General features: G+C 42.2%; 3 protein-coding genes across 5 annotated transcripts in view; 1 reads left to right on the forward strand and 2 right to left on the reverse strand.

Annotated features, from left to right (window-relative positions):
• The window catches only part of bahd1 (bromo adjacent homology domain containing 1), a 29735-nt gene extending 21829 nt beyond the window's left edge, over positions 1 to 7906 (forward strand). For both annotated transcript variants that reach the window (XM_076748619.1, XM_076748620.1), the window contains exons 3-7: positions 845 to 1254; positions 1567 to 1726; positions 1830 to 1909; positions 3527 to 3618; positions 3886 to 7906. In XM_076748619.1, coding sequence (XP_076604734.1) covers positions 845 to 1254; positions 1567 to 1726; positions 1830 to 1909; positions 3527 to 3618; positions 3886 to 4078 — 935 coding nt within the window. In that variant the 3' untranslated portion in view covers positions 4079 to 7906. The remainder of the gene's footprint in view (positions 1 to 844; positions 1255 to 1566; positions 1727 to 1829; positions 1910 to 3526; positions 3619 to 3885) is intronic.
• A 5730-nt stretch (positions 7907 to 13636) lies between these two features.
• On the reverse strand, positions 13637 to 16703 carry prlh2r (prolactin releasing hormone 2 receptor). Its single transcript, XM_076749362.1, has 2 exons — positions 15843 to 16703; positions 13637 to 14337 (listed from the first exon to the last, which is right to left on the reverse strand). The coding sequence occupies exons 1-2, from the start codon at positions 16677 to 16679 to the stop codon at positions 14011 to 14013; spliced, it is 1164 nt and encodes a 387-aa protein (XP_076605477.1). The 5' UTR covers positions 16680 to 16703; the 3' UTR covers positions 13637 to 14010.
• A 6353-nt stretch (positions 16704 to 23056) lies between these two features.
• On the reverse strand, positions 23057 to 25829 carry ccdc32 (coiled-coil domain containing 32). Of its 2 annotated transcripts, none has more exons than XM_076747875.1 (4): positions 25727 to 25829; positions 25144 to 25399; positions 24509 to 24662; positions 23057 to 23933 (listed from the first exon to the last, which is right to left on the reverse strand). In XM_076747875.1, the coding sequence occupies exons 2-4, from the start codon at positions 25388 to 25390 to the stop codon at positions 23744 to 23746; spliced, it is 591 nt and encodes a 196-aa protein (XP_076603990.1). In that variant the 5' UTR covers positions 25391 to 25399; positions 25727 to 25829; the 3' UTR covers positions 23057 to 23743. The 2 variants fall into 2 exon arrangements, with proteins under 2 accessions (XP_076603990.1, XP_076603991.1); XM_076747876.1 differs by having other exon boundaries at positions 25144 to 25411; positions 25727 to 25823.
• Positions 25830 to 25947: the final 118 nt, after the last annotated feature.

Genomic DNA, 25947 nt, shown 5'->3' on the forward strand with positions numbered 1-25947 from the left:
AACTTACTCAAGTAAAAGTATGTAAGTATTATCAGTAAAATCTACTAAAAGTATCAACAGTCAGAATGCTCATTATGCAGTAAAATGCTGTGTGAGTTGCATTTCACTGCTGTAGATGTTTAAGGTTGAGCTCATTTTCACTACTTCACACACTGTTGGGTAGTTTAATCTACATCAAATTCTGTAAGGCCATCATAGGTCTGTAGTGTCGCTGTCCTGTGAGAACCACTTATCTCTAAAAAGTTTTCAGGAGCTCAGAAAAACAGCCTGTTTTCAGTCTTGTGGTGATGCATTTTCTAGCTAATCCAAGAGGGGGTTTAAAGAGTTTAAGAAGTAGGGGAATTTTCCCAGCCCAATTCAAGAATTCAAATTAGAGATACGCAGATTTCACTGGACTGGAAGGGTATGAAAAATTGTAATCTGAGATGTAACTAGTAACTAAAACTATCAGACAAATGTAGTGGAGTAAAATGAACAATATCTGCCTTTGAGATGTGGTGGAGGAGTATAAAGACGCATGATAAGGAAATACTCCAGCAAAGTGCAAGTACCCAGAATTTGTACTTAAGTACAGCACTTGAGGAAATGTACTCTGTGTGTGTGTGTGTGTGTGTGTGTGTGAGTGTGTGTTTGTCCGGGGCTGCTCTGGTAAATCTTATAATTGAACTTAATGGAGGCTCTGTTTGTTTTTCTGCTGCTTCAGCAGAACTAATAACAGCTAAGTGTCGTTCATGTCTGTTATCTAACCTTGTTAAAGGTTGTTGATCACTGCAGCTGCTCCTTAAAGGACTGACTTCATGCTCTCCATCACTCTGCTTCACTATCTTTTCTGTTCCTTCCTCAGATGACTACCCATCAACCATCAATGACCATCACAGTCCCTCCTCCATCCCCATCTGTCCCAGCCCCAGAATCCTCACTGGCTGCCCCATTCCCACTGTGCCTCCAGCCGGCCAATCAGTGCCCCACATTCAGACTCCGCTGTCTGACCCCAGCCAACCACAGCCTCTGCTGCAGGTGGCGAAGGAGTGTCCGCAGAGTGCCAAGTCGCCCAGCGGGTCGAGGTCTGGCGCGCGCGGCACCGGCAGCATCAGCTCGGCTGTCTGCCCTCTCAACAGGGACAAGAAACAGAAGCTCAGCTCTGCCAGCGTCGGAGAGCGAACGGTTGCCAAGCAGCCGAAGAACGGCCGCCAAAAAACCACCAACGGCTGGCAGCCAGTTGGCCTGCCCTTTCAGAAGGAGGTTTTCTCAGTGGTATGTAGAGAAAGTCATGCTGGTGCTTTGTGACACAGCCACGATGGTGCCGCTTGTAATTAAATATGGTGTAATTTAACTTGACTGTCCTGAGAGAGTTGGGGATGATTTATCACACACATCAATGTCTTATCAGGCTTTTTCTCCGTGGTTTGAGTTCCATCCAAACACCTGACTGTCCACATTTCTGTTGAGACGCACAAGTCATTCAATACAAATCACATCCTGGAGCTTTTTACTCCACAGCCGCTCACGGCTTATCAGTTTCTGGCTGCTTGAGGAATCAGTGTTTCCTGCCGCCTGTCTTCCCAGGGAGAGGAGGCTCTGGTGCTGAGGAAGTGTTTCGAGGGAGTCCAGAGGGACGGGGAGCTGATCCGGGTCAGGGACACTGTTCTGCTGAAATCTGGACCGAGGAAGAAGTCTCTGCCTTACGTGGCCAAGATCTCCGCTCTGTGGGAGGAGCCAGAGTCAGGTAGGACGCAGGCAGCGTTTACTTCCAGCCCGAGAGAAGCTGAATCAATGTGGTAATAACGGGCTCGGGAACACAAGTGAATCATGTGGTTTTTGTCCTGCAGGGGAGCTGATGATGAGTTTGTTTTGGTACTACCGTCCAGAACACACACAGGGGGGACGCAACCCCAGCGTGCATTGTGAGGTGAGAAGAAAATCCTTCGATACTGGATTCAGTGGCTCGCGGGTGTTTTGTTGAAATCACATACCAGGACAACTGAAACAAAGCTCCAGCAAAAACTTTGTAAATCAGTGTGCAAGGTATATTAAACTGCATATAAGAATGGCTAGAATAGTTCGCTTTTAAGGTGGAAGCAACAGAACCACCAGTTACGTTGACTTTTAAAATGATTTAAATGACAAGGCTGATGATATTCCTTATTTCTCTTGTTGTCAGCGAATCCCATAAAAAGACCAAAACCAACAAATGAACTGATCCCACTCAGTATTGTCTGTGTGCACAAAGCCAGATAAATAGAGCTTATTCCTCTGTGTCATTAACCTCCATTATTGCCCAAAAGCTATGAGAAACAATGAACCACACGGCTGCGCTGGGTAACGCGTCCCTGCATGATCACAAACACGTCCGCTGTCGTTTGTTTTCAGTCAATCCCACACGCACAGTCCTGCTGTGGTTGGTACTTTCTACCAGAGCACCAAATGCGTATTAATCCACCGCTGAAAATAGCCCCCGACAAAGACCCCATTTCTCAGTAAACCTGAAGTTCACATCTTCATATGTTACGTATCTTTTTTGGCAAAATGAAATAATATATTTGCGGCCTCTTGTTAAAGTTTTACATCGTCAGTAGGAACAAATGGGTTTGAGGCTTAAGGCAAATACATGCGGGGTAGGGAGGGGAAAACATTAAGGCACTGTTGGTTTTGGACTTTTCATGAGATTTGTTGACAGCAAACAAATCTGTTGGTAAGTGTTAGTGGTGTAAGCCTTGTAATACAGACTAAGGTGCCCCAAATAAGGAAATAATGGTCGTGTAGGGATGTTCCTCACCTTGATCTTGACCATTTTTCCTCATATTGGGTCTCATTGGTGTGTTTTCACTTGCTTATTTCCTCTCGTCTAATGAGATACTTTTCAAAAGGATATGAGGATTAGTTTAGGATGTAACTCATGCATTTTTTTAGCAATTACTCTTGAACCTCTTCCCATTTAGTTTTGCCTTCCATTTGTTCCTGTTTGTACACTGTGAGTTTGAATCATTATCATCATCATCATTACAATTTAAGGGAAGGCTTCTGCAGATTTTGGCTCAACTCAGGAACCGAAAATGTGTCTGAAAGATGAGAGCGACTGAACAAACACACAGACACAGGCAGGCACACATGTTGAGCAGCAGCTTCTCTTGTGCTTGCTTCCTGTTGTCAGTAATCTCCCAGAGGAACCAGTTGCACTTTATTAAATCTCCAGAAACAATAAACCACATGAAGTCTGTCGTTTCTCAGCTGCACTAACAAACAACAAACACATCACGGCAGCAGTGTGAGAACAGTAGCAGAGCTTTGGCTCACGGGAGGAGGTGAAGCATCTTTCTCCTGTGAATCTGGCTTTACGTCTGCGAGTGGAGGTGAGGCAGAGGCGCTCGCGTACAATGGAGCAGACAGATGTTGTCTTTTTAAGTCCCTGCGTACATGTGCAGACTGTGAGGGCTTAAGAGGATCAAATGGGGATCATGTTGATGGATGATGGGGTTTTTCTGTTTGGAGCTAACACGGCGCTAAAACACAACTTTCTTTCCCCCAGAATGAGATCTTTGCATCTCGTCACCAGGATGTGAACAGTGTGGCCTGTATTGAAGACAAATGCTATGTCCTAACATTGGCACAGTATTGCCGGTAAGAAAGAAGCCATTTTTAAATTTTGTGGTGGCTTTAGCGTATTTCTTTGAAGTGTATTTCTTGCACGAAACACCCTGCTTTTGAAAGATTACACGGTCCTGCTGAGAAAATTCTACAGTGCTGCTTTTTGAAGCTTTTTAAATACCAACTGGATTAAGTAAAGGGAAAAGCATGATGTTTAACATGAAGAGGAGGCAGCTTTCCTCAGGTCTCAGACAGTTTGTCCGTGATGGAGTTTGATGTCTCGCATTGTGCTTTTTCCAGATTTTGTGCCTTGGTAAAACGCCGTAGGGATCGCGTACGTGACAGCGCCGCCTCCCTCGTGGTGCCACCCGTTGTTGGCAACGCCATGCCCACCCACCACTGTGTGCCCGATGACGTCGACCCAGAGCTGGTGTTTTTCTGTCGACACGTCTATGACTTCCGCTACGGACGCCTCCTCAAGAACCTGCAGTAGCATCTGACGGGGCATGACACGTAACGCTATCGGACGTGAGATAATGTCACTCTGGTTTCATCCTCCACAACTTTAATTAGCTACGAACGCACCTGCTGCCTGTGTGAGAGGAACTGGAAGTTTAGGATGAAGGATTGAGAGATGAGCTTACTTTGTTTTGAAATCTCTTGTTCATGCTTACATGCCATGCATTTATTTAGTACAAGTAATGGTCTGACATATTGTATCAGAGTTTATATGGCAGTGTAAATGGTCTTTATCATACATGGATCTCTGGTGTGTCGTAGCAGCTGTGTGAAGAACCTGAACGTACTCTGCTGTAGAAAATGCTACTGTAGCTCTTAGAAATGTGACATTTGATAGATATGAAGAGAAGTTGATGTTACATGTGAATTACTGTCTGCCTGACAGATATCAGACACACAGTGTGTCTCAATGATACGCCATAGCTAAAGAAAATCTGAGGCATATCGTGCTGCGTCGGTCCTTGAGAAGAAACAAAGAGGTTTCAGAGAAGCTGAGGATTTAATCACGTTTGTCATTAGATTTCTCTGTAATTTGCAGTTGCTTGATGTCCATCTAAATGTAGAAACATCTCTACGAGGCACTGCATGCAGAAGGATTTACAGAAACGCTCTCGTCTGAACATCTGTGTTCAAGATGATTTTGGAAATGTGCTATTTTGTTTTCTTGCAGAAAGTTAGACAAGACTGACACCACTCTTTCATCTGCACGCTAATTATGAAGCTACTGCCAGCCACCTGTTAGCTTAGCTTAGCATAAAGATTGAAAAGAAGGGGAAAAGGTTTCCTGAGACTAGCTTTAGACAGAGCTGGGCTAGCTGCTTCCAGTCTTTGTGCTAAGCTAAGCTAAGCTAAGCTAACTGGCTGCGGCATGTAGTAAACTCTGAACACAGCTGTGAGGAAAGCTCTTGGTCAGAAGGTTTGATTAAATCAATTCAACTTTATTGCCACTGATTAAGTACATGCACAGCAAACAATGAATGCAGACTTTCCTTAACGACATGTCTTGTGAGTTTCTTAGAGAATTTTTGGTTTTATGTCATTTCTCTGAAACGAACCTCAGCGGTGATTTTCATGACTTAGCTGTGACCTGCACTCGACAAAGAAAGCACACTTCAGTTTATTTGATTTGGCAGCGAGAAGATGTCCAACGAGCCGAGCATTGAGGAGATTTATGTTATGCCATTGCTTAGGAATATTTTGTTTTCTCAAAGCTGTTTGCCAGAGGTGTGATTTGACATCCGGTGTCAGCTAACTGTATATTTGCATTTATATATCAGGATGAGTGTCTGTTCATGGCAGATGGCACCAGTTAGTCACCTATATTCTTGTTTGTTCACCGATGAGATGGTGAGTAATGTATTCAGTGTAGCATTTAGATCTGTGATGATGATTCATTCCTATGTTTGAGAGAAGATATGTATTTATTTCTGTACTGAGAAAGTATAATTTATTTTCAAAAGATAATTTTAAAGAATAGAGTTGTAGATGAGTGGCTTTCATTCCTGATTAGAGAGGAGGTCGAGGTCGTCTCTCCTTCTTAGCTGCACTGTCTAAGATGAAAAGTGTGTGAGTCATTTGCGATAGTATTTTCTGTGAATGATTGAGCTTGCTTGCCCAATACAAACCTGTTAAATGTTGTGTTGAGCTGTTGAAGTCCTCCAGGCAGATTTGAGGACACGTTTGGAGTATTTGGAAGGATCTCAGATACAGTTTGAAGGACACCTGCTAACATGTGACCAGAGATGCTTAACCTGCAGGACCAAAACGTACCGTTGCCTCTCTCAGCTTCCCGTAATTCTCCTTTCACTTCTCCTCATATGATAAAGCTTTGCCTCTTCACCTTTAAATGCAGATTTTACAATGATTTAAAGTACCTTACCATTAGCCTGTGCCCTTGATGTTGCTGCCTTAGAGAACATTCCCAGCCTTTCATGTAGAAATGTGTACCGATATCAGCCTGGGGTAATGAAGCTTTTTAGTGTGCTGATCTTGATTCCTACATGCTTGAGATGCATTGCCGGTCCACTGCAGTCATGTGATCTTATGTGATGTGAAAGGCAAAATCCTGGTCTGTGACACCTTCAGTTTGACAAAAGTCTGAAAAGTTTGATTTGGATTCAAAGTGATTTTTAGCATCAAACACTTGAAAGTGAAACAGGAAGGTCAGTACCACTCTACGTGGACGCTAAATATGAAGCCGGCACCAAACGTCCTAGCTTAGCATAAAGACTGCAGGGGGAAAGCTGGCTCTGTCAGAAAAGGCAACAAAACCCACCTACCAGCACCTGTGAAGCTCACTGATTAACATGTTGTCTGTAACAGTGGAAATGTATAAACCACAATTTGCTGATTCAGCTGTTTGTCCCTGTTTCCAGTCTTTACACCAATTAACTAACCGTCTGCTGCTGCTAGCTTCATATTTAGCACACAGATATGAATTTGACACTGATTTCCCCAAAAATTGAATGATTTCTTAAACTTTGTTCAGATTCAGTGAATTTCAGTCGTTTTCGTGGTGAACAAAAAGTATCAAATTTTCCACAGAAACTTTTGCAAACCCCTTCTTCGTCATAATCCTCCTCTCAACTGTCCCATCTGTACACTCATTATGTTCCAAACCATCACATTTGGCCAAAATACAGCTAAAGACCGCTTCCTGGCACAGCTTCAAGGAGGTTGATAGCAAAGCAGAGTCGGTGTACGCAGCCATATTTTGGTCAAGTGATGACCAAGATGGTGAGGATAGACAGTGAAGAAACTGATTATGCTGCAGGAGCGTTTGAGATGCTTCAAGTCCTTTAATCCACTTTGAAAGTTGTCGCCATTTTGAGGGTGAAGGTGGTTTTAAGATGACCACATGGGCTGTTCTACATGAGGGAGGAAGCTACTTGCAGCCACTTTACAAGCACAGGATGTGAGTGTGTGACAGTCAAAGGATTGATTTTGGGTGGAGTATCACTTGAAAATGCCCACATCCTGCCTGCTTCTGCTTTACTCCCTCTGCAAAGGGTGGGAGTGATTAATTTTGTGTGTTAATGTACAAAAATAGAATTTGCTATAATTAATTAAGGGATTAATTTGACTTTGAAAAAAGTAATTGGAGCTCAAATGGAAAGAGTAGACTCTACCATTTCTTTCTCAGTAAACCAAAGGTTATCAGTGTGTGTCAAACCTACAGCGGACTTTCTCCACCGACTGAAGCATTTTACTGAATATTGATGGATGGTGGATGTACAGCAGTAAAGCCCACACAGCACAATACAACAAGTCAGAATTGGTTCTGCAATTTAAAAATCCCCCGTGGGTGTTCTGGATCAGAATTAGAAACCGCACACAGTACATGTTATGGCCTTAGGAATCACTCAGCAAACTAATTATGTTTAATCAAGATGTGTGATATTTATGTCTTAATTGGTCCTCTGTGCCTGTTCCGAATTAACCCGTATATATTCCAAGCGTTTTCCATGAAGAGAAGGACAAGTGTTGTTTTTATCCACCTTCCAAATGCCTTTCATTTTTGTCAGATGACACTGGTCTGATCGTGAACCACCACAAAGAAACGTTTGCACCAAAAAGAGAGAGAGAGGAGAAGGTATTGAAACGTGAATTTAATTTCATCCCCAGGTGTACAAAAACTAAACTTTGGTTCTTCTGATGTGAATTTATGTTCTTATTCTTTGCATGGCGTTTTGGAAATATCTTGGAAATATTAATCACAGCACAGATTATTTGTATGGTTTCAAATGGACCTCTGTAATATAAGAAAAATATTTAATTGTAATAAATAATATATGAGTTTGAACATGTGTTTGAGAGATTTTTTTTTTATGCCTTATGCCTACTTTAATTTGCAAATACTCTTGCCAGGCTGGAAGCTGTAGTAATAGTTGTTGCCCACATGGTGGCTCACTAAGCCAATATTGTTATAGGTGATTGGTTTGAGCAAATGCAGGCGTCACTGTGCTCAGGACACTGAGATTTTAAAGGGTTTGGAAGAATAATATTGATGTGTAAAATGTATGAAACAAACTGATGCTCTGCTGAAAAGGATTTTGCTGGACTGGAAAGACTTTGCTATATGAACTGTCGACAGGCCTGCAGGATATTTGAGGCAGCAAGCTGTATCCACGGTACGCTGTGTAATCATGATTGAATCAGTTCGACCAATCAGTTCTCTCATCATATAGTTCTCAACTCGGCATCAGTCAGCCACATGTCCGTTGTTTGTTCCTTCATAGACAATTTAATTAGAAATGGACGTAGATTTCTGTACAATGACTGCAAGTTTAACAGTGTCAGGAATGAAAGGACGCCCTGATTTATCTTTTCGTTGCATGAATGTCAAGAAAAAAAATGCAAAAATAACATTTTATCTGTATAAATCGCAGTCACTGTTCTCACTGCCTCAAGCCCTTCCCCCTTTTTCTACTTTTAATTTATTCATCTCTCTCGACCTGAAATGATTACAGCCCCATTTATCAGTTGCGCTGCATACATCCTGACAGGAAAAACAAGAGTGTGAGCACCTTGAAAGGAGACAAGAGGAGACATAAATCATCTAACTTCAATAATCAGGCCCCTGATGAATATGTATAGGGCCTCTGGCACTGCTCAATCAGGTTATGAGGTTTTAAATGGCGTGAGTAGGTAAATCATTTGCATCTCTAACAGTGAGCATGTGCGGAAGAAGAGTCAACAAGCAGCTGCTGCAATTCATGGATTGTATAGCAGTACTGTGTGTGTGTGTGTGTGTGTGTGTGTGTGTGTGTGTGTGTGTGTGTGTGTGTGTGTGCTCAGTGATTGTGCAGTGTGAGTGTGCGTTTGTGACTTTGCTGCTATCTCTTCTGTTTACATCTGGTAAAAGTAGTCTATATACAGCCTATTTGATACACAGTTGAAATTATTAGCTAAAATAATTAACAATCAGTTGAACTTGTTAGCTAAAAGTAATTTATCAACAGTTGAAATTGTTAGTGAAAGGTTTGGTCTAAAATAGCCAAAAGTAATGGACAGCTTAAATGGTTGAAAGAGTTAGCTAAGTGATGACTAAGTGATGGAAACACTTACTAGCTGAAAGTAATAGATTGACAGTTGAAGTAGATGAAAGTAATGAATAAACCTCCGCGATAAAGACAATAACATACAACAGTGAATGATGGCACGTTTTCCGAGCGGTCTATGAACGCAACACACGCGTCGCCGGGGATTATCACGTCAATGCATCATGGCGCCTGTCAACACAACAACAATAGGTGAGGGATGTTGCGCTTTCCAAGAGAAATGGACAAACGATTTTTTTATTTCAAAGGGAAGCCAGAGTGAGTCATTAGACTGAAACATGCTGACCTGGATGAGCTGGGATAAAGTTAACGCTCTTTTGCAGAGTTTGGGTGCCGAAGAAGCAGCTTTCACAGACCACGTTCCGACAGAGGCAGTGTTATGCAGTTTTGTGATTAAAAGGGGAGCCTTGTTGCTGCTGTGGAGCTGCTCACACCAGATAACGTAAATTGCAAAGTATCAAAGAGATGAAGAGAAAACCTGACCTGGAAACTCAAACAAGTGATTTGGCCTTCATGGTGGACGTTACCAAGTCGCTCTCAGAGCTAAACCTCAAGCTGCAGCAGCTTCTCGGCTCTCTGCTTTCAAATGTGAAATCATTCGATAAATCAAAGCTGTGTTGAGTTCACCTGGAGAGAGGAAACTCTGTGCATGTTCCTCCTCTGCAGGAACAAAAGCCTGCTGTGACATCTGAACATGCTGGTGAGTGTGAACGCTCCTCCAGGCATTTGGTGAGAGGTTTCAGAGGATTTTTAATTGGCCCTCAATAGGAAAAAGGTTCCCCACCCCTGGAATGAATGGTTATGTCCAGCTTCTGCCGCTGATGGTAGTGCAAATATAAACATATATTGATATATAAACTGAGATGAACACATCTGGAACATGACAGCTGGTGACGAGTACGAGTACGAGTTGACCTGATTGAGCTGCAGGGGCTGACTTTTAATTATGCTTTCATTGTGACCAATTAAATGATAGTAAATTACATATACAAAGAACGATGAGGCAATAAACAATTTGTACAATGAATTTTACGACGTGCCGGAATTTATGTTGACGGTGACAGTGAGTGATGAGTGTACACGTTAAAAACTGTGCATTAATGGATGATAAATGGGCTGTCACCGGATGTTTTGGTGCCAGAGGGTTAGTGAAGCTGCATGATTGCTAACTGTTCATCAAGGTTACGGCCTATAGGAGCGAACTGTTTTAGTTACGAGACTGCGTTTTCCTCTGAAGCCTCTCCAGCCAAATATTTTCTCACATTTGAGAACTGTCTGAAGAGGTGAAGAAATGGCTTCAAATGGGATTTTCTCTCATGTCAACTACCTACGCGAGATGTGCCGAGAGAAAGTGTGTTTCAGTCTTCAAATTACACACCTGCGAGGCTTTTTATGGACTGACTCATTCCAGTTTTGCACCACTCTGATGCCTTTTGAACCTCTCTTGCCCTCTGTGCAGCTGAACACAGGAGCCGTGTACTGAGTCACAGCCACACTGGCTTTATCTTCTGGAAAGTTTCAGATTAGTGTGGAGATCTGCCGTCTCCCCTCCTTTTCCCCCTCTGTGCTCCGGTGTTTCCCCTCCTTGGTGTCTCATGTCTGTCTAGTCTGTGTTGCTGCAGGGTGTGGCCGCCCGGCAGGTTGAGACCGGCACCCTGAACACACCTGCATGCAATCATCAATTAAGACCCACCTGCTCACTCAGTATATAAGCACCCGGATTACACTCAGTATTCGTCGTGTCGCCTGCTTTGCTGTGCGATAATGACCAGACCTGAAGATCATATTAAGTATTCATGGCAGTGTTTTTGTCTTGCCTGCCTTTTGCTCTCCTAACTGGCGTTTACTCTGTTGTGTTCAGGTGCTTAGCGCACACCTGTCCTGTCCATGCCCTGTCTGTCTGCTCTCACAAGGAAACTGCATCTGGCAGCAGCTCAGTACAATAGACTCTGCTTCCCCTGAACTCATTCATTGTTCATCGCTCATTAAAACTGTTTTAACTGCCTCGTCTGTCTGAGCCTGGCACTTTGGCTCCTGTAAACTAACAGTTTGATGTTCTTTTTTCCATGAAATCTATGGGAAAAGCCAAAATATGTCAACATATTCTGCTTATGTTGTCAGAAATGTTAATATGAGTGTTTTTTTTCTGACTTGCATAAGAGAGCTGAGTGCTTTCTGATTCTACTCTTAACAGATTTGTTTTTCCTGTGACTCTTGTTCTATGCACAATCCTCTCAACATGGGGGCAGAGGAAAACCATTACTTATCTGACATTTGCATTTTCACATTCCATCAAAATCCACTATGCTGGGTTATCAATACAGTGCACCCTCCAGGTAAAATTGTGAATCTATGGGAGGAGTTTTGTTTTGTTTTTTTTAATTTGAAGAGCCTTGTGAGTCTAGAGAGAGAAAAAAATGCATGACAAAAGCAAGTGAAAACCTGTAAATTGTTTTCTTCATCTCAAAATGCCCTGCAAGGTTATAGCAGAATGGTCTAGCGTGATGCTGGCTGCTTTTTCTTGTATCGGCAGTGAGTAGACTGCAGAACACCATTGTCTTTTGAGTTTATATTGTTTTTCTGCTCATTTTGTCGTAGTTGTTGTGATGCCACAGTGAGATTTCTTTGAACATTACAAATGCATAGAGTTCAGGGGACCAGTCTAAACAGCCTCAGAATGAAAGAGGACCATCATCTCTTCTGTATACACAGCACACAACTGCCAGGACTGACTTTATCAAGACCGCTGACATTTGCTTGCGACGACTGCATTTGTGTTTTCATGGATGTTCACGACACAGACATGAGGGTAGCTGCATGCATAATTGTGATTTGCGAACAGTATACTGCATGTGCACCATCTCATGCTCCCATTAGCAGAGGATGCACTTCCCTGATATAATATTCAACAAGCAAGCTCCACTTATCCACTTTCACTGCCTGTGTTTGTCATTTCCCAACCACCAGCTGCTAAAGCAGACTTTTTAAGAACATATGCTTGTTTTATACTTCATCTAAAACAGAGTTCTGGGTGTCTTGAAATATAAGTAACCTCTACACCACCATCCACCCAGAAGCCTTTATTTGTGAGATGAAATCTGACAAGATCAGATCAATAAAATGAGCCATTTAGAAAGTTTATAATTAGAGCCATTAGGCGGTTTTTGCTGTTTCAAAGAAAAAAAAAAGTCTTATTGTTTATTCTGTAAAATTGGTTCTACTGTATTCTGATGTATCTGCAAACATAATGGTTAAATGCTAGAAATGTATTAGCTAAAAGTAACATTATTGAACATTAATGGCTTCAGCTAACATGCACACTTATATTACTCATTACTTATTATAACTTTTTTTTTAGTACCAGTGTCTCATCGTCATGATTGTATAAAATCTTCCAAAATAAGACGTCTTTTTAATCATAGTTTTCTTTTGTGATAGTAACCTCATAAAATCAATATTGTTTGAGTTAAACAGAGTTTTTAATACAGGCCTGGCACAACATCCACACATTATAATCCATCTGGAGCTCCAGCCATGCTCCTGAAAGAGGAATGTACGGAAGAATACGCTCATTCATTACAACTTGTTACGACTTGACAGCTCCCTAATGTGGCTGAGGCCATGACAAGCTCAGGGCTTACGACTGAGGTGAGAAAACCCGGGACGGTGCATCACTCACCAGGCTGCTCGTTTGTTTTGAGTTCAGGTAAGAGTGACTCATCTGTCAGTAGAGCTGCTCTGAGCTTTGGTGCTCAAAGACACAAGATACATTTTTTATTTGTGTGATAGTTTTCTAAAAGACAGAAGACACAAGTATCAGGTAAGCTCAGTTTGAGAAATGCACTGATGCTGTATACTTCAGCCTATGTCACTGTGTTACCTCCTCACATTGTTAGCTGTCATTTGCAGTTAGATGCAGGAGGATATAAACTGTGCTTTTTATTTCTCCGTTAGTTACATTTCCTTTCAGGTTTAGTCTCTTCTTGCTGTTTTACATACGCTGATGTCCAGCACAGATGATGCTTTTTTCTCCCACCATCTAAGAGTTGACCTTTAAACACGTTGCATATTTTTCAGACTGTGTTATGTTCATCAAATGTCACAGCTGCAGCAGAAAGTGTGCAAAGCGTTCGATGACTCAAGCCTGAACTGAATGACAGAAATACTCATTCATCGTCAAAGAAACTCCTCATGTTCATATTTTATCCTTTAAATGCCGTTAAGTGAACGGAGATATAGAGTTTACTTAAATAAACCTGTTTATTAAGTGACAGATTTAATGTTACACATGTAATACTCATCCACAAATATTCTAATACACTACCAGCTGAAGTGGACAGGAATGGAAAATAAACATAGATCTTGTACATAAGATGCCACTAAGTTGATATATAGTATTAGATATTCACAAGAATATGAACATGCACATCAATAAGATGAAAAACTATAAAATCGAATGTGTATTTTTGCAGACAAGAGCCAAATCACTGTACAAAATATATTTGTAAGCTCACAGTAGCGTATATCTTAGACTTTCAGCATGTAAATATCTACATATTTCTTAAAAATGTAAATAATTAGACAAGTAAATCCTTTAAATCAAAACAGGCAAATGTTTAAATTTGTATAGATTCAGTCAGACAGAGCTGGTGTGGGTTCGTGATCATGACCAGTTGTGACACTGGGGCTGTAACTTTGCTGTGCACAGTTTGTCTCTCAGATGAAGTCTGACAAGATTCATATTAAATTGTGAAGAGGTGTCATTCCTGAAACAGAGATTTTTATCCAACTGAGCAGAGAAAACCACCAGTGGATACATTTTTAGTGCCTGTTCAACTGAAACAATCTAAGCATAGTTGTCTTGAGGACCAGTGTTATTTACAGCTGCACCCGTGAAATCTGCCACAGTGGTGGAGGTGTGAAGGCGCGGCACTCTGTGCGACATTGTCAGGATGCTTGACCCTTGACCCCCATCCTTCCCTTTTCCTCTCCTCCAGGACAGGAAGTGGTGACACAGGTAGGACAGGAACTTGTCGTGCAACGAGGCGTAAATGAAAGGGTTGTAGCAGGAGGAGCTCATGGCAAACAGGTGAGTCGACACCTGGATGACGTTCACGTAATTCTTCCCTAAGATGGAGAAGTCTGTGTCCAGGTCACGGATCAGATTCACCACCTGTGAAGTTGAACTATGTTATCCAAGGAATTTGTCCAAGGAAGAAATCGTTTGACAATTAACTCTTGAATTAATCCTTTTTAGAATTCCTTATTTTAAAGGAATAGTTGGACATTTTGCGAGCATTTAATACAAGTTTACCTTTTCTTCTGTAAGGTTAAAGGATTTGTTGTCCCTGAATATCAAGTCTGCTTTTATTACTCTTGTCCTCAGTTCAGCAGTACTTTCAGTCTATTGCCCATTCAATAAAAACTAGGCCCATACAATCACTGTTTATTAGGTTTAATAGCTCAGCAGGTAGTTATTTGCGACAGAGTTATCGCATTGTGATTGTTTCTGTGGCTTTTGTGGTCTTTTGTCTTTGTCACACTGAGCTGACAGCAGTGCTTTCATGAATGAGGACAGCTCCACTGCTCAAAGCTGCTGATTGAGTCAGTGCCAATGGTGATTCAGTTTACTCACTTCAGTCTGAATATTGTTTGCTTTCTTGCAGAGAGTAAGATGAGGACATTGGCACTACCCTCAGGTCTGTATAGTAAATATAAAGCTGCATTTCCAATAAGCAGGTCAGTTCAGTTCAGTTCATTACATTATAATGGTTATTTTTTGTATTTCCACTGGCAAAAGTTGTGGATGGTACCAAGAAAACCATTCTATTCTGTCCAGTTTTTTGTTTTTCACTGACCCAGGAGCCTGTCATGACCCGCCCTACTCTGCCTCTGATTGGCTAGTTCTCATTGCCTTCGTTGGTGGGGTTGGTTAGGCTCAGGTGTGATGAGTGAAATTGCTGAGGGTTAGGGTAAGTTTATCAAGGTAAGCCAAGCAGAGGGGTGATATGGTTGATGTGACTGTTACTATCCGGTAACAACCCTGAACTAAATTAAAAACAGCCAGTGTTTGCAGTAGAAACGCAAAACAAATGTCGAGTTATGGCTACAATCAACAGCAGTTACCTTATTTTAGCACAAAGAATGGAAGCCTGGAAGCTAGCCTGGCTCTGTCCAAAGTTAACATCTCTAAAGTTCACTAATTAACACATTATATCTCATTTGCTTAAGCCATACAGATGGCACCTTGTGGTTTTACAGGACACAGAGGGAATTGCCAGAATACCTCGCTTGGGCTACAAGAGTCCTTGAAGTCATTGTCCCACCAAAGAAATAGTCCAACACATAAACTACAAAAAATCCACAAATTGTAGGTTTTTGTCCAGATTAAACCAAAGAGATTAAAGCAACAAGATATAACTTGTTAATGATTGAGCTTTAGAGGTGCTGGTAGGTGGATTTATTACTGTTGGACAAAGACAGCCATTTTACCCTGTTTTCAGTCTTTGTGCTAAGCTAAACTAACTGGCTGCTGGCTCCAGTCTCGAGCTCCTCATCTAACTCTCAGCAAGAAAGCAGTTATGTGTAATTCTTAAGATGTCCAACTATTCAAGAACCTTCATTCATGTCTTCATATATCTGTCAAATCATCAGTCTCTCTTTTCCACTCATCTGTACCTGTAAGGGGAGCCATGAGAAGGCGAAACAGAGGACGGACACCAGCAGCAGGTAGAAGGTCTTCCTCCTCCGTCTGCTCCATGCAGCCCTCGCAGATCTCAACTCTGGACACGCCATCAAGCCCGACATGGTCCTCTGCTTCAGCTGATAGGATATAGCACAGTAGGAAATTGAGACAGCAGCCAGTGGGACAAAGTAGGAGAAGAAGAGACTGAAACAGGAGTAGATGAGGCGGCCTCGCTCCTGGCCATCCCAGAACTCCTCACAGACGGCCATCTGCAGCCCTGCAGCCCGCAGGTCCAGGTAGAAGGTGTGCAGTGCTGTAGGTGTGGATAAAGCCAGAGAAGACAGCCAGATCAGGGCCACCAGACCCCAGCAGAACTGGCACCCTGCTCTCTTGCGGATGGGATAAGCCACAACCACATAACGATCCACTGCGATGGCCATGAGGGACAGGACCGCTGCGTAGACAGCTGTGGACTGCATGACGGTGACAAAATGACACATGTAGGGGCCAAATACCCATCCACGCTGGTCAAAAGCATAGGATGCGGTCAAAGGGACGCAGAAGATGCACATGACCAGGTCGACGAGCGCGAGGTTGCTGATGAGGAAGTTTGTGGTGTTGTGTCTTTTCTTGTTGTGCCAGATGAGAAAGAGCAGGAGGAGGTTGCCGGAGCAGGCGACCACAACCACGGCCGAGTAGAGGGGGATGAAGACGGGTTTCAGGTCGGACAGGAGGTCCAGGCCAGAGAAGGGTGGGGCTGAGAACGGGGAGGTCAGGAAGAGGGAGTGAGAGGAGTTGCAACAGGAAGAAGAGAAGGTGGATGAAGGCATGGATGGAGGTGAGGAAGAAGCTGGAGAAGAGGAGTTGGCCCCGGATCGGTTCATCGACTTCTCCCAGTCCATAGCTGCAGACAGAATGAATAACAAAGCGTTTACACTGAGATCATTCCAAATCACCATCGTTCAAATTATATTTACCCAATTTAACATTTCCCACAACTATTGATTGAAGCCAAAGTAACATTAACATCATGATAAGAAACAGATTGAAGAGATGAGTCACATTTGGATAGAATCAGTCACATCTTCAAATCTTGCAGTCAATCGATGTCATTAAAAGAATGAGTCTAAAAATGAGCATCAAGAGTAACACATCTTTTTATTTTCATCAGTCTCATCTTCACATCTTATCCTCCTTTCCTCTGCACTCTACACCTCTCACCCTTCATTTCTCTCTCCCTCTTCAAGGCTTTTTATCATTTCTTAGTTCTTCCCATGCACAGCAGGAATAACTGATTCTCAAGGATTGTCATCTGCTGAAACATGTGTACTGTACATGTAATCTACAATGAGGTCGATGATCCAGTTATTGTATTTGTTATAGCAATAACAAATACTCGTCACCAGGCACAATGCAATCAGATGAGAGCATGAAATTGGGCATGAGTGCTTATTTATTCCACATTTTGCAGAGAGGCTTGGAAAAGCTGTTTCTCACGACTGTGAACTGAGATTTGGTCCATTACCGAAAACCACATGACAGCGATGAAGAGAATGAGAACGCTTGAGTGGCTTTTCGATTTAAATTTGCAAGATAAGATGAGGATAAAATCTCTCTTCAAAAAACATATGTTTTCAGCTGGAGGGCATCTTTTTTTTGGGGGCATTTTTGCCAGTTTCATTCACAAAAAAGCAGCAATCACACTGAATCTACTTCCAGTAAATAACAGACCATCAGTGTCTGCAAAACAAATCCTATGAGATTAGCCACAGGATTCCAAGCAGCTCTAAAAGAAATAGGAAAGCTTCATCATTACATCTGTGAACGAAAAACCTTCCCTGGCCCGCTGTAGAGCAGGAATAAGTGCTTATTAATGACCTGCTTGAGCAGAGCAAGACCTCCTGAGCACAGCATTTATCATAATGTTACTGAACTTATCCGTGGTAAATTGATTTACACATAATTCACATACAGCTGTTTACCTGCATGTTGTCCTAAAAATTTTTTTTTTCAAAGTAGAAATGAAAAGAAAGAATACCTGTAGATGTCACTTTGTCATTTTCTGGTCGTCTGTCTGTCTGTCTGCCTGCAGGGAGTTCCACTGTTGTGCAGCGTTACCTCTCCGCTGCAGCCCGCTCTGCTTCAGAATAAAGAGGTGTGCTCGTTCTTTCTCTCTCTCTCTCACAGCATGCAGGATGTGTTCATGTGAGTCACCTCAGTGTGGAAAAAAAAAAGAAAAAAGATTGTCATCTCAATCTCACTCATCACTCCCAATGAGCAATAACCTCTTACGATATTCCTCTTGGGAGCTCGAGTGCCTCTCTGGTAATTCATTGTGAATTTGTGATGACCTTGCCCAGTAATACTGTATTTTTTATCTGCCTTGGAGTCACTATAATTTTCCTTTTGGGTCTTATAATGTGTCTGTTTAATATAGTAAATTTATAGTGATCCTGACATATTTGTAATATTTTATATTATTTTAATTATCATTTCTTCTATATCTTCACTACTGTTATCCTAAATTTGCTTACTGACCAAATGTATAAGAAGGAAAATCATTATAGTTAGTGTTATATAGTTATTCATTGTTTTTGCATCTGCCTTTTTTTGTTGTCTTTTTTATTGTTGTTGTTTTTGTGTGGACCCCAGGAAGACGAGCGTCCACTGCGTGGAAACTAATGCGGACCCAAAGAATAAATAAAGCATAGTGCTTGCGCCATCCCTGGATAATTTTTTGATGCTGAATGTTAAATTTCCAGCTGTGCAGTTCTTCACAAGAAAGCCACTTTCTAGAAAAACACACCCAGAAACTCACATTAGGGAACAGAGCAAAAATTGAACAATTAAGGGATAAAGCACGCTCTTTCTCCAGCATCTTAAATATTCATAAAACTAAAACTAATTCAAAAATTGTGAAACATCTTGGTGCAAAAAGAAGAGTGTGACCGTGTGATTCATCAAATGAGTATCTGCAAAGGGTAATCCAGGATAAAGATCATTAGCATGGGACTACTTGAGGGGAACAGAGGGGCTGATTGTGAAGATAATGAAAATGATCATGATCTGGAGGACAGAGAAAATGTCAAGGACCTTTATCATTATTTTACCATAAATTTTATACAAATTTGGAATCGCAATAAAAACATCTTTTGTCATCACGTTTGTAACAAACAGTGTCAATGCAAACAAGTGTAGCACTCTGATTTGCTAATATTTACTAATTATGGAAACCTATTCAGCACAAAAACTTCCTGTTGTTGTTGCTGCGCAGTAATAATTTAGTATATGAGTTGAGTTTTATCACAGCCGAATTTGTCTGGAGATATTACCTGTTTTGAGCAAGGGTACTATTCAACATCATGATTGTTTACATGGCAATCACCTGTTTCACAGCAACAGATGCAACATGTGAACTCTGGCATCATTTTGACTGTTCCAGCCTCCATTTTCCACCACATACAACTTTGTGAAAATGTTTACTGACTTCACATTGTAGCCCAAGATCTATCTCTCTGTCAGTCTCTATGACACAGAGAAACAGAACAGTTTCCACTTTTGTCACAGTTGTCCATGTTCATTTCTGTTCGTTTCCGAGTCTGTTTTAACTCATCATGAAAGCAGCCTCTGTCCACGTGCCATCGGACGTGTTTTCCCTCGGATCGGTCTGGACGCTGATGGGGAAAGGATTGTCTGGAGTGACCCCACACACCATAAACACGGACAGTTCTTTCCTCTCTCTGCCTGCTTGCGGCACCACCTCAGGCTTTTAAGGTGGACACTAGTGCTGGCTCAGCTGGTCTGATGAATCCACACCTCCCATGTGTTTGTTATATTCCAACACGATTGAGGGGCAATCGACAGCCACAGTGGATCAGCCGGTGTGGCTCTTCACCTTCCTTTGCGCTGTGTGTGCCACCGTGGGGCAGACAGCAACCTGACCTGTGTGCATTCACTTCACAGACACGAGTGGGCCATCGCATGCCCTCCTGATGGGCCTGTGGGCTAAGTGGTGGCAGCCCATCTTGTTTTTCCTGTAAACTCCACAAGCTCCAATGTGTACAAGTTGTCCACAAGTACATGATATCCAGGCTTTACCAGGGGCATCACTGAGTCATAAGGCAATCCGACTGCTGAAGGACAAGCCAACTTTCTGGCCAACTGTGTAACCACTGCTACTGTCTGCCAACGCAACAAGATGGAAGCTCTGTTTGGTTTTCCTTTCGTTTACTGCCTGTATCTTGTCTGAGCTTTGCTCCCAACCATCTGCTCATGGATGCTGATGATTTGTCCTGGCTGACGAGGAGGCAGAAAAATGGTCATGGTCCAGGCTACCTCACTTTTTGACATTTTCTGTGTCCTAGGTAGGATCATAAGGCCCGTTTGGATCTCAAAGGAAATATGCCAAAACTCTAAACTGAAGAATAACAAAACCACCCACCAACAAGGGCCAATGCTTTGTCAACAAGTGGCTTAGAACCATCCTGAAGATACACTGAACAAACACTGTAAGATCTGTGGGAGAAAACAAATCAAGATGAGGATGAGGGAAATGAAGTGGGGTTGGACTGGATGCATCCTACGAAAGCCCAAGACTGATTTAAACCCAGAGGCAGAGGATCTAAAGTACTCTTCACCACACAGAGGTAGGAGAGGGCGGCACATGTGATGGAGAGGAGGAGAGAAAGATGAAGTGAGTTGGGATCACACATGTTGACATTCCAGGATATCAGCGGAAACCTGTCCTGAGGTGTCGAAGAGGCAGAAAATCCCTCAGACAACATTTTTTTCTGTCTTCAGAACCTTCAAATATCATCCCAGTTTCAGGAGGCTGCAGACTATAGAGAGAAGGTTTTGACCGTGGCTTCAGTGAAAAACAGCTGGAAGATGAACAGTTTCATCTGTGCCGCTCGCACCATCAGGATCGGATTCAAAGATCAAACCTCCCAACAAAATTCATCATCTTAACTTCTTGCCAAGGGAATCAGTTCGTCTCTCATTTTATTGAAAGTAATGATAGATATATAATTTAGCTTTCGGAAACCCTATGAATATAAATTCATAGAGATTAAATATTAATTATTGGAAGTTATTTTTGGTTGATAGTGTAATATATTATAATTCGGTTAAATAATGTTTTTTCATGTTTTCCAGGGATGACATTTAGGTTTAAATGGTTGCTGAAGCTCTTTTCTCTCAGGGGACATCATGGGTGGGTTTCTTTATTAACACCTTCCAGAGATGGAAATTACCTTTTAATCAAGGGTGGATGCCAATCAAATTTTAATTTCCTGTCATTCGGGGCTTCACACTATTATCTGCCATCCCAATCCCACCTGCTACCGCAAAGCATGACTCTGTGAGACCTGGAGAGTTGGCAAGTCACAACCTTTGCTTGCTGAAATATTAATAATTGTAATAAGCATCACCCAGAATAAGTGAAATGAAGTCCACTTATTATGTCAAGATAAGTGGCAGTGAGTTTGTTCTCCACTTGAAAGAAAAATGAGAACAAACACTGCTTTAATTGTGTGCATTCAAGTGATTTCACACGTTCAGTCCTCTGGGTTTTAGAAGATAGACCGCAAGCTTGACAAGAGGCTCCCGAAGGTTTTCATGTCCAGGACTGAAACTGATTCACAGCACAGACGAAGGATTGCTGCTATTCAAATGAAGACTGTTTAAGAGGATTTTCCCACGCTGAGTTTTTTAAATTGAGAGTAACACTCTGTTACCAGTGTGTGAGACACATCTAAATCTAAAATAGTCTAATACAACCGTCATAGTTTTGGGTTTTAGTTATTTCCTGTTTTATGCTGAAAGAGCTTTTCCTTGCGTGTCATGTTTTGTATCACTTCCTGCCTTTGTCTCTGACCTGCCCTTGTAATAGCAGATTAGTTTCAACTGTCTCATGTTCGTCTTCCCTCTCTTGTGTTCAGTCAGTGTGTTTTCCCTTCAGTTCAGGTGTCATGCCGTCTGCCTCTGTGTCCCCTGTCCTGCATTTGTCTCCTGCCTGAGCCTGACTGGTTTATCAGCTGTGTAATTTGTATATTCTGCTCTGTTTTTTGGATTCACTGTTGCAGCTTGTTGTCTGCCTGTTGTTTGTGTGGATGCAGCCTTGGCTGCTAAAGCTCACTTCTTCCACCTGCCTGCCTTGGTCTTCTGCATTTGAACTGCTAAAATATAACAAAATCTTACCTTTGTGAAGGTTATAATGTTCAGTCTTTACTGAATCTGAAGGCTGACCAGGACACACAGTACATCATACTCACTGATACAATTGTTTTACAAGCTCTTGGCTGCAATGTTAATATTTTGTCTGTGTTGTGCCTTTTACCAGAGCACGCTGAAAGATGATGAGTTCTTTGAAGAGATTTCAAATTGACAATCAACACTCTCACACAGACTTCTCTCAACAACCCCAAGAACGCTCCCACATTTCTTTTAGTCATTACAAAGATGAGCCAAACGTATGAGTATCTTTCTTTTTTCAATTTCAGAAGTCAAGTAGAAACTATTATTCCTGAACTATGTCTCCATTACTGTCTGATGACTGAGGGAACATTTGGAGCAAAACCAATGCTTACCTGCCAGCTGGTTTCTGGACGTATTTCACACTCAGTTGTGTACTGTCATCTTTAAGTGTCAACCAGCAGTGTAGATTTTAATACAGGTCATTTAAATGGTCTTCTGATTGTATGTTGACAGAAACATATGGGCTTCATTCAGAGGAGAAAATTCCCCAGTTTTGAGGTTAGTTTATGTTTAAATGATGTCTGAACACAGACGGCCCATACTTCAAGCCCATATGTAGCATAAATAATTTTTCCAAGTGGAATATTTTTCTAAATCTATAAACATGTGACATTATGAATCTGCCTTGCACGTTGTGCTGTAGCACTCTCTGTGTGGAATGGCAATCTACTACACTTTGTGGATGAATAATATTTGATTCTTTGCTGCCACCTAAAGATACTGCAGTCAGACCATGTCAGAGAAACCACTCGATGCCGTCGGCCGTCTCTCCTGCTCTTTCACACTGTAATTCTTTACGACTCCCTGCTCCCCTTAAATCAGTCCAAAGTCTACATGCTTCTAACTTTAAACAGCCCGCACTTTACAATTATGCCTTCAATCCCTAAATATAAATCTCAAACAGGTCCTCACAAAGACGGAGGCACAAGATCACACACACACCCAAAATTCAGTGTGTCTGAGAATAGTTTTAATTGCACCTCAGCTCCAGCTAAATATAACAGCGCCCTTGTTTCAGCTAACGAGCAGACAGATGAACAGAATCCATTCTACTTGTTTTTATTGAAACTTGGGTAAAACTTCAGATGTAAAATCAACATGGCAAAAATAAAGATGTTACACAATATGTTACAGTATTTTCAGGAATATATTTCTACTGACAGAACAGAGTAACAGGATAACACATTGCTTACGTCATCAAAATCTAATCAACAACATGATACTGCACGTGGTCCTTCATTAGCCTTTGCATCTGTATTGAAAGTAGCGAGCCACTCTGGTAACCGATACAGTGGGAGTCACTTCACTGACTAGATGCAAATGCTGCTGCTACAGGACAAACAGGTCTAATTTCAAACTCTTTATTATATATTTTCATGGTGTGATTTGGTTGAAGGGATGAATAGCAGACACAAAACACATGTGAATGGGTAAGTACTTAACACTCAGTTGCCGGGGATACAGAGGATGATGACAGCCTGTAATTGCCTCTTTGGCTGCTGTTCACAAAAGCTTTGGCCAAAACACTGCCATGACCTAACACAGCTCAAAATGAGCATCAGGGTAACAAGTCACCTGTACTGAATGCACGCCGAATGAGTTTTTCTTTCATGGTTACCATTTTTAAAATAAACAACACTCATTTCTCGGGGCTGTGAACGTCATCTTCCTCTGGGCTGTGTCTCTCTCCCTCTGTGTCATCGTCGTTCTGAGTTTGGTCTTGATCAGCTGCTTCCTTATTCTGGGTCGGCCTCAGGAGATATTCCAGCTCTTCCGCGCTGATGGCCACCTTCTCAGGAATCAACCATCTTTTGAAGTGTTCAAGAGCACTGTGGAAGAGAGGCACGCAAAAAGTCAGAGATATTAAAAGGAGAATTGGCCACCTGTTGAAGGTCACTCCAAGCAAATAGGGGGCCGCATATCACCAGAGTAACTGTTCCCTGTCATCCATTATATTCTTTGCTGTAGTGACTAGCTGCTGTTAGCTAGTCTCAGTTAGCTGTGCAGCTGACTGAATCTGCCTGAAACAAGAGCTCAGAGCACCAGGGGAGATTGCTGGTGTTAGCATGAATGCAGTTGGACCGGGACCAAACAACACCTCTATGACAGATGGAGGACAGTTTGATGACAGGGATGACAACATAAGGTGAATAACAACAGCTCCGACCAGGACAATGAGTCCGGGGGAAAAGAAGACACGGCAGGCCGGGAAAGGAACAGCGTGACGTGAGACAGGAGTGAGAGGAGAAGGGTTTATTTCAACCAAACCAGATTTGATACAGCATCGCATAGAAAAAGAGAACAGTTCTGCAACATCTGAAGTTAACACATATGTATAACAAAACGTCAATAGAACACAGTACGTGTGTGTGTGAAACAGCATAATCCATCCCTCCCATCCTACCTCTCATCCATGTCACCGCCTTGGAAGAGCTCTGAGGTCTGGGCATCGTGCAGAAATCTATCCCAGCATTCTTTCTTAGCTTGAGACAAGGAGCGCAACATGTCCCTGGAGGTCACATCACTGGACTGGCCTTTTAGCTTCTTCAGGCGGTTCTCTGCACCAAAGTGTAGACAAAAAAAAAAAAAAAAATGATCACAGTGGTAACATTTCTGAATGGAGGGCCACGGGCAACAATTTGTGATGTTGACAAAGCACACAAAGCTCGGTGCAGACCACCTCTGCTGAAGAGTATCTACACCTTTTTTCATCCTAGAGTGACTGTGGTATTCTGTGAAAAGTAATTTAAAAAGATAATGTTTTACCAGTTCTTGGATGATTTATAAATAAGTCACATGACAAATGGTGGACTGCATGTGGGGGGAGGTGAAATGAAGGCACAATAGCTGACAACAGTTGGGAAATAAATCATGGTAACCTGGAGAAGTTTTGTGCAATATATTTTCATTTTCATGTACTTTGGCACATTATCATCTCTGCAATCTCCCAAACAACCTGACTGAGAAGGTGGTAGAGCGGGGTGGATGAAGGCCTACAGTCAGGAAAAAGATAGAAAGAGGCTGGAAGGATGTCTGTACCTAAACTGGCTATGTAGATCTCAGAGTCCTCCATGGGTTCCCATTTGGCGCCAGATGAACTGGTATTCGTCCCATTTGAGTGTCCATTGACCTGCACTCCGACTTGTGCTGCTGGCTGGAAAGAGTCTTTGAACTCCGTGTTGTTCTCTGCAGTTTCTTCAGCTCGCACCTCGGGCAGACTGGAGCAGATTTCGGACCACAGCTCCCCGCTGGACCGGACCTGCTGACCCTCGAAGTCGTCAACCATTGTGGCGAACTGACCAGCGGACTTAGAACAGATGTCAGCATCAGTTTTCAGCAGCAGTTAGCTTTGGCCCAGTGTTGTTCATGGCCTGACTCTTTCACCCACATTAAAACAGGCATGTTCGTGAGATATATTGATAGAAGACAGATAGGGAAACTACGCAGACTTCCAAATACGAAGAACCAATCAAACCTTAACTTACATCAACATGCTTAGGCTAAAACTGTCTTAACAGCTAACCTGCTGCATTTAACGTTTCTCTTGGTATGCATTTCTTCTGTTCCTCAGACAGTTTGTCACAATATAGTTATATTTCATACACATTTGTACTTGTCTTACCTCTGTGAAAATCCCAATAAATGAACTGTTATTTCCTCTAATATATGAATTTAAAGATTGAAGATTAGCCTCGCTAGCTAACTCTGTCCATGGTCCAAGGGTCTCTAATAAGCGACAGCCCACTTTCTTATTTAGAACCATATGATTGGACGCTGTAACCGCCCATCAAACTTCTTCGAGATGTGATTGGAGTTCTACGGTTTCGCGTTGGAGAGAACGCA

Source organism: Chaetodon auriga, chromosome 14 (assembly GCF_051107435.1).
Source record: "Chaetodon auriga isolate fChaAug3 chromosome 14, fChaAug3.hap1, whole genome shotgun sequence".
NCBI classification, from domain to species: domain Eukaryota; kingdom Metazoa; phylum Chordata; class Actinopteri; order Chaetodontiformes; family Chaetodontidae; genus Chaetodon; species Chaetodon auriga.

Bases quoted from the DNA above. Each gene is read 5' to 3' on its own strand.
- prlh2r (XM_076749362.1), bottom strand. From the start codon at position 16,679: ATGCCTTCATCCACCTTCTCTTCTTCCTGTTGCAACTCCTCTCACTCC. The intron at 14,338-15,842 runs GTACAGATGAGT...TCAACTTCACAG, and splicing joins TCTCATGGCTCCCCTTACAG to GTGGTGAATCTGATCCGTGA.
- ccdc32 (XM_076747875.1), bottom strand. From the start codon at position 25,390: ATGGTTGACGACTTCGAGGGTCAGCAGGTCCGGTCCAGCGGGGAGCTG. The intron at 24,663-25,143 runs GTACAGACATCC...ACTTTGGTGCAG, and splicing joins GATCTACATAGCCAGTTTAG to AGAACCGCCTGAAGAAGCTA. The intron at 23,934-24,508 runs GTAGGATGGGAG...TCTCTTCCACAG, and splicing joins GGCGGTGACATGGATGAGAG to TGCTCTTGAACACTTCAAAA.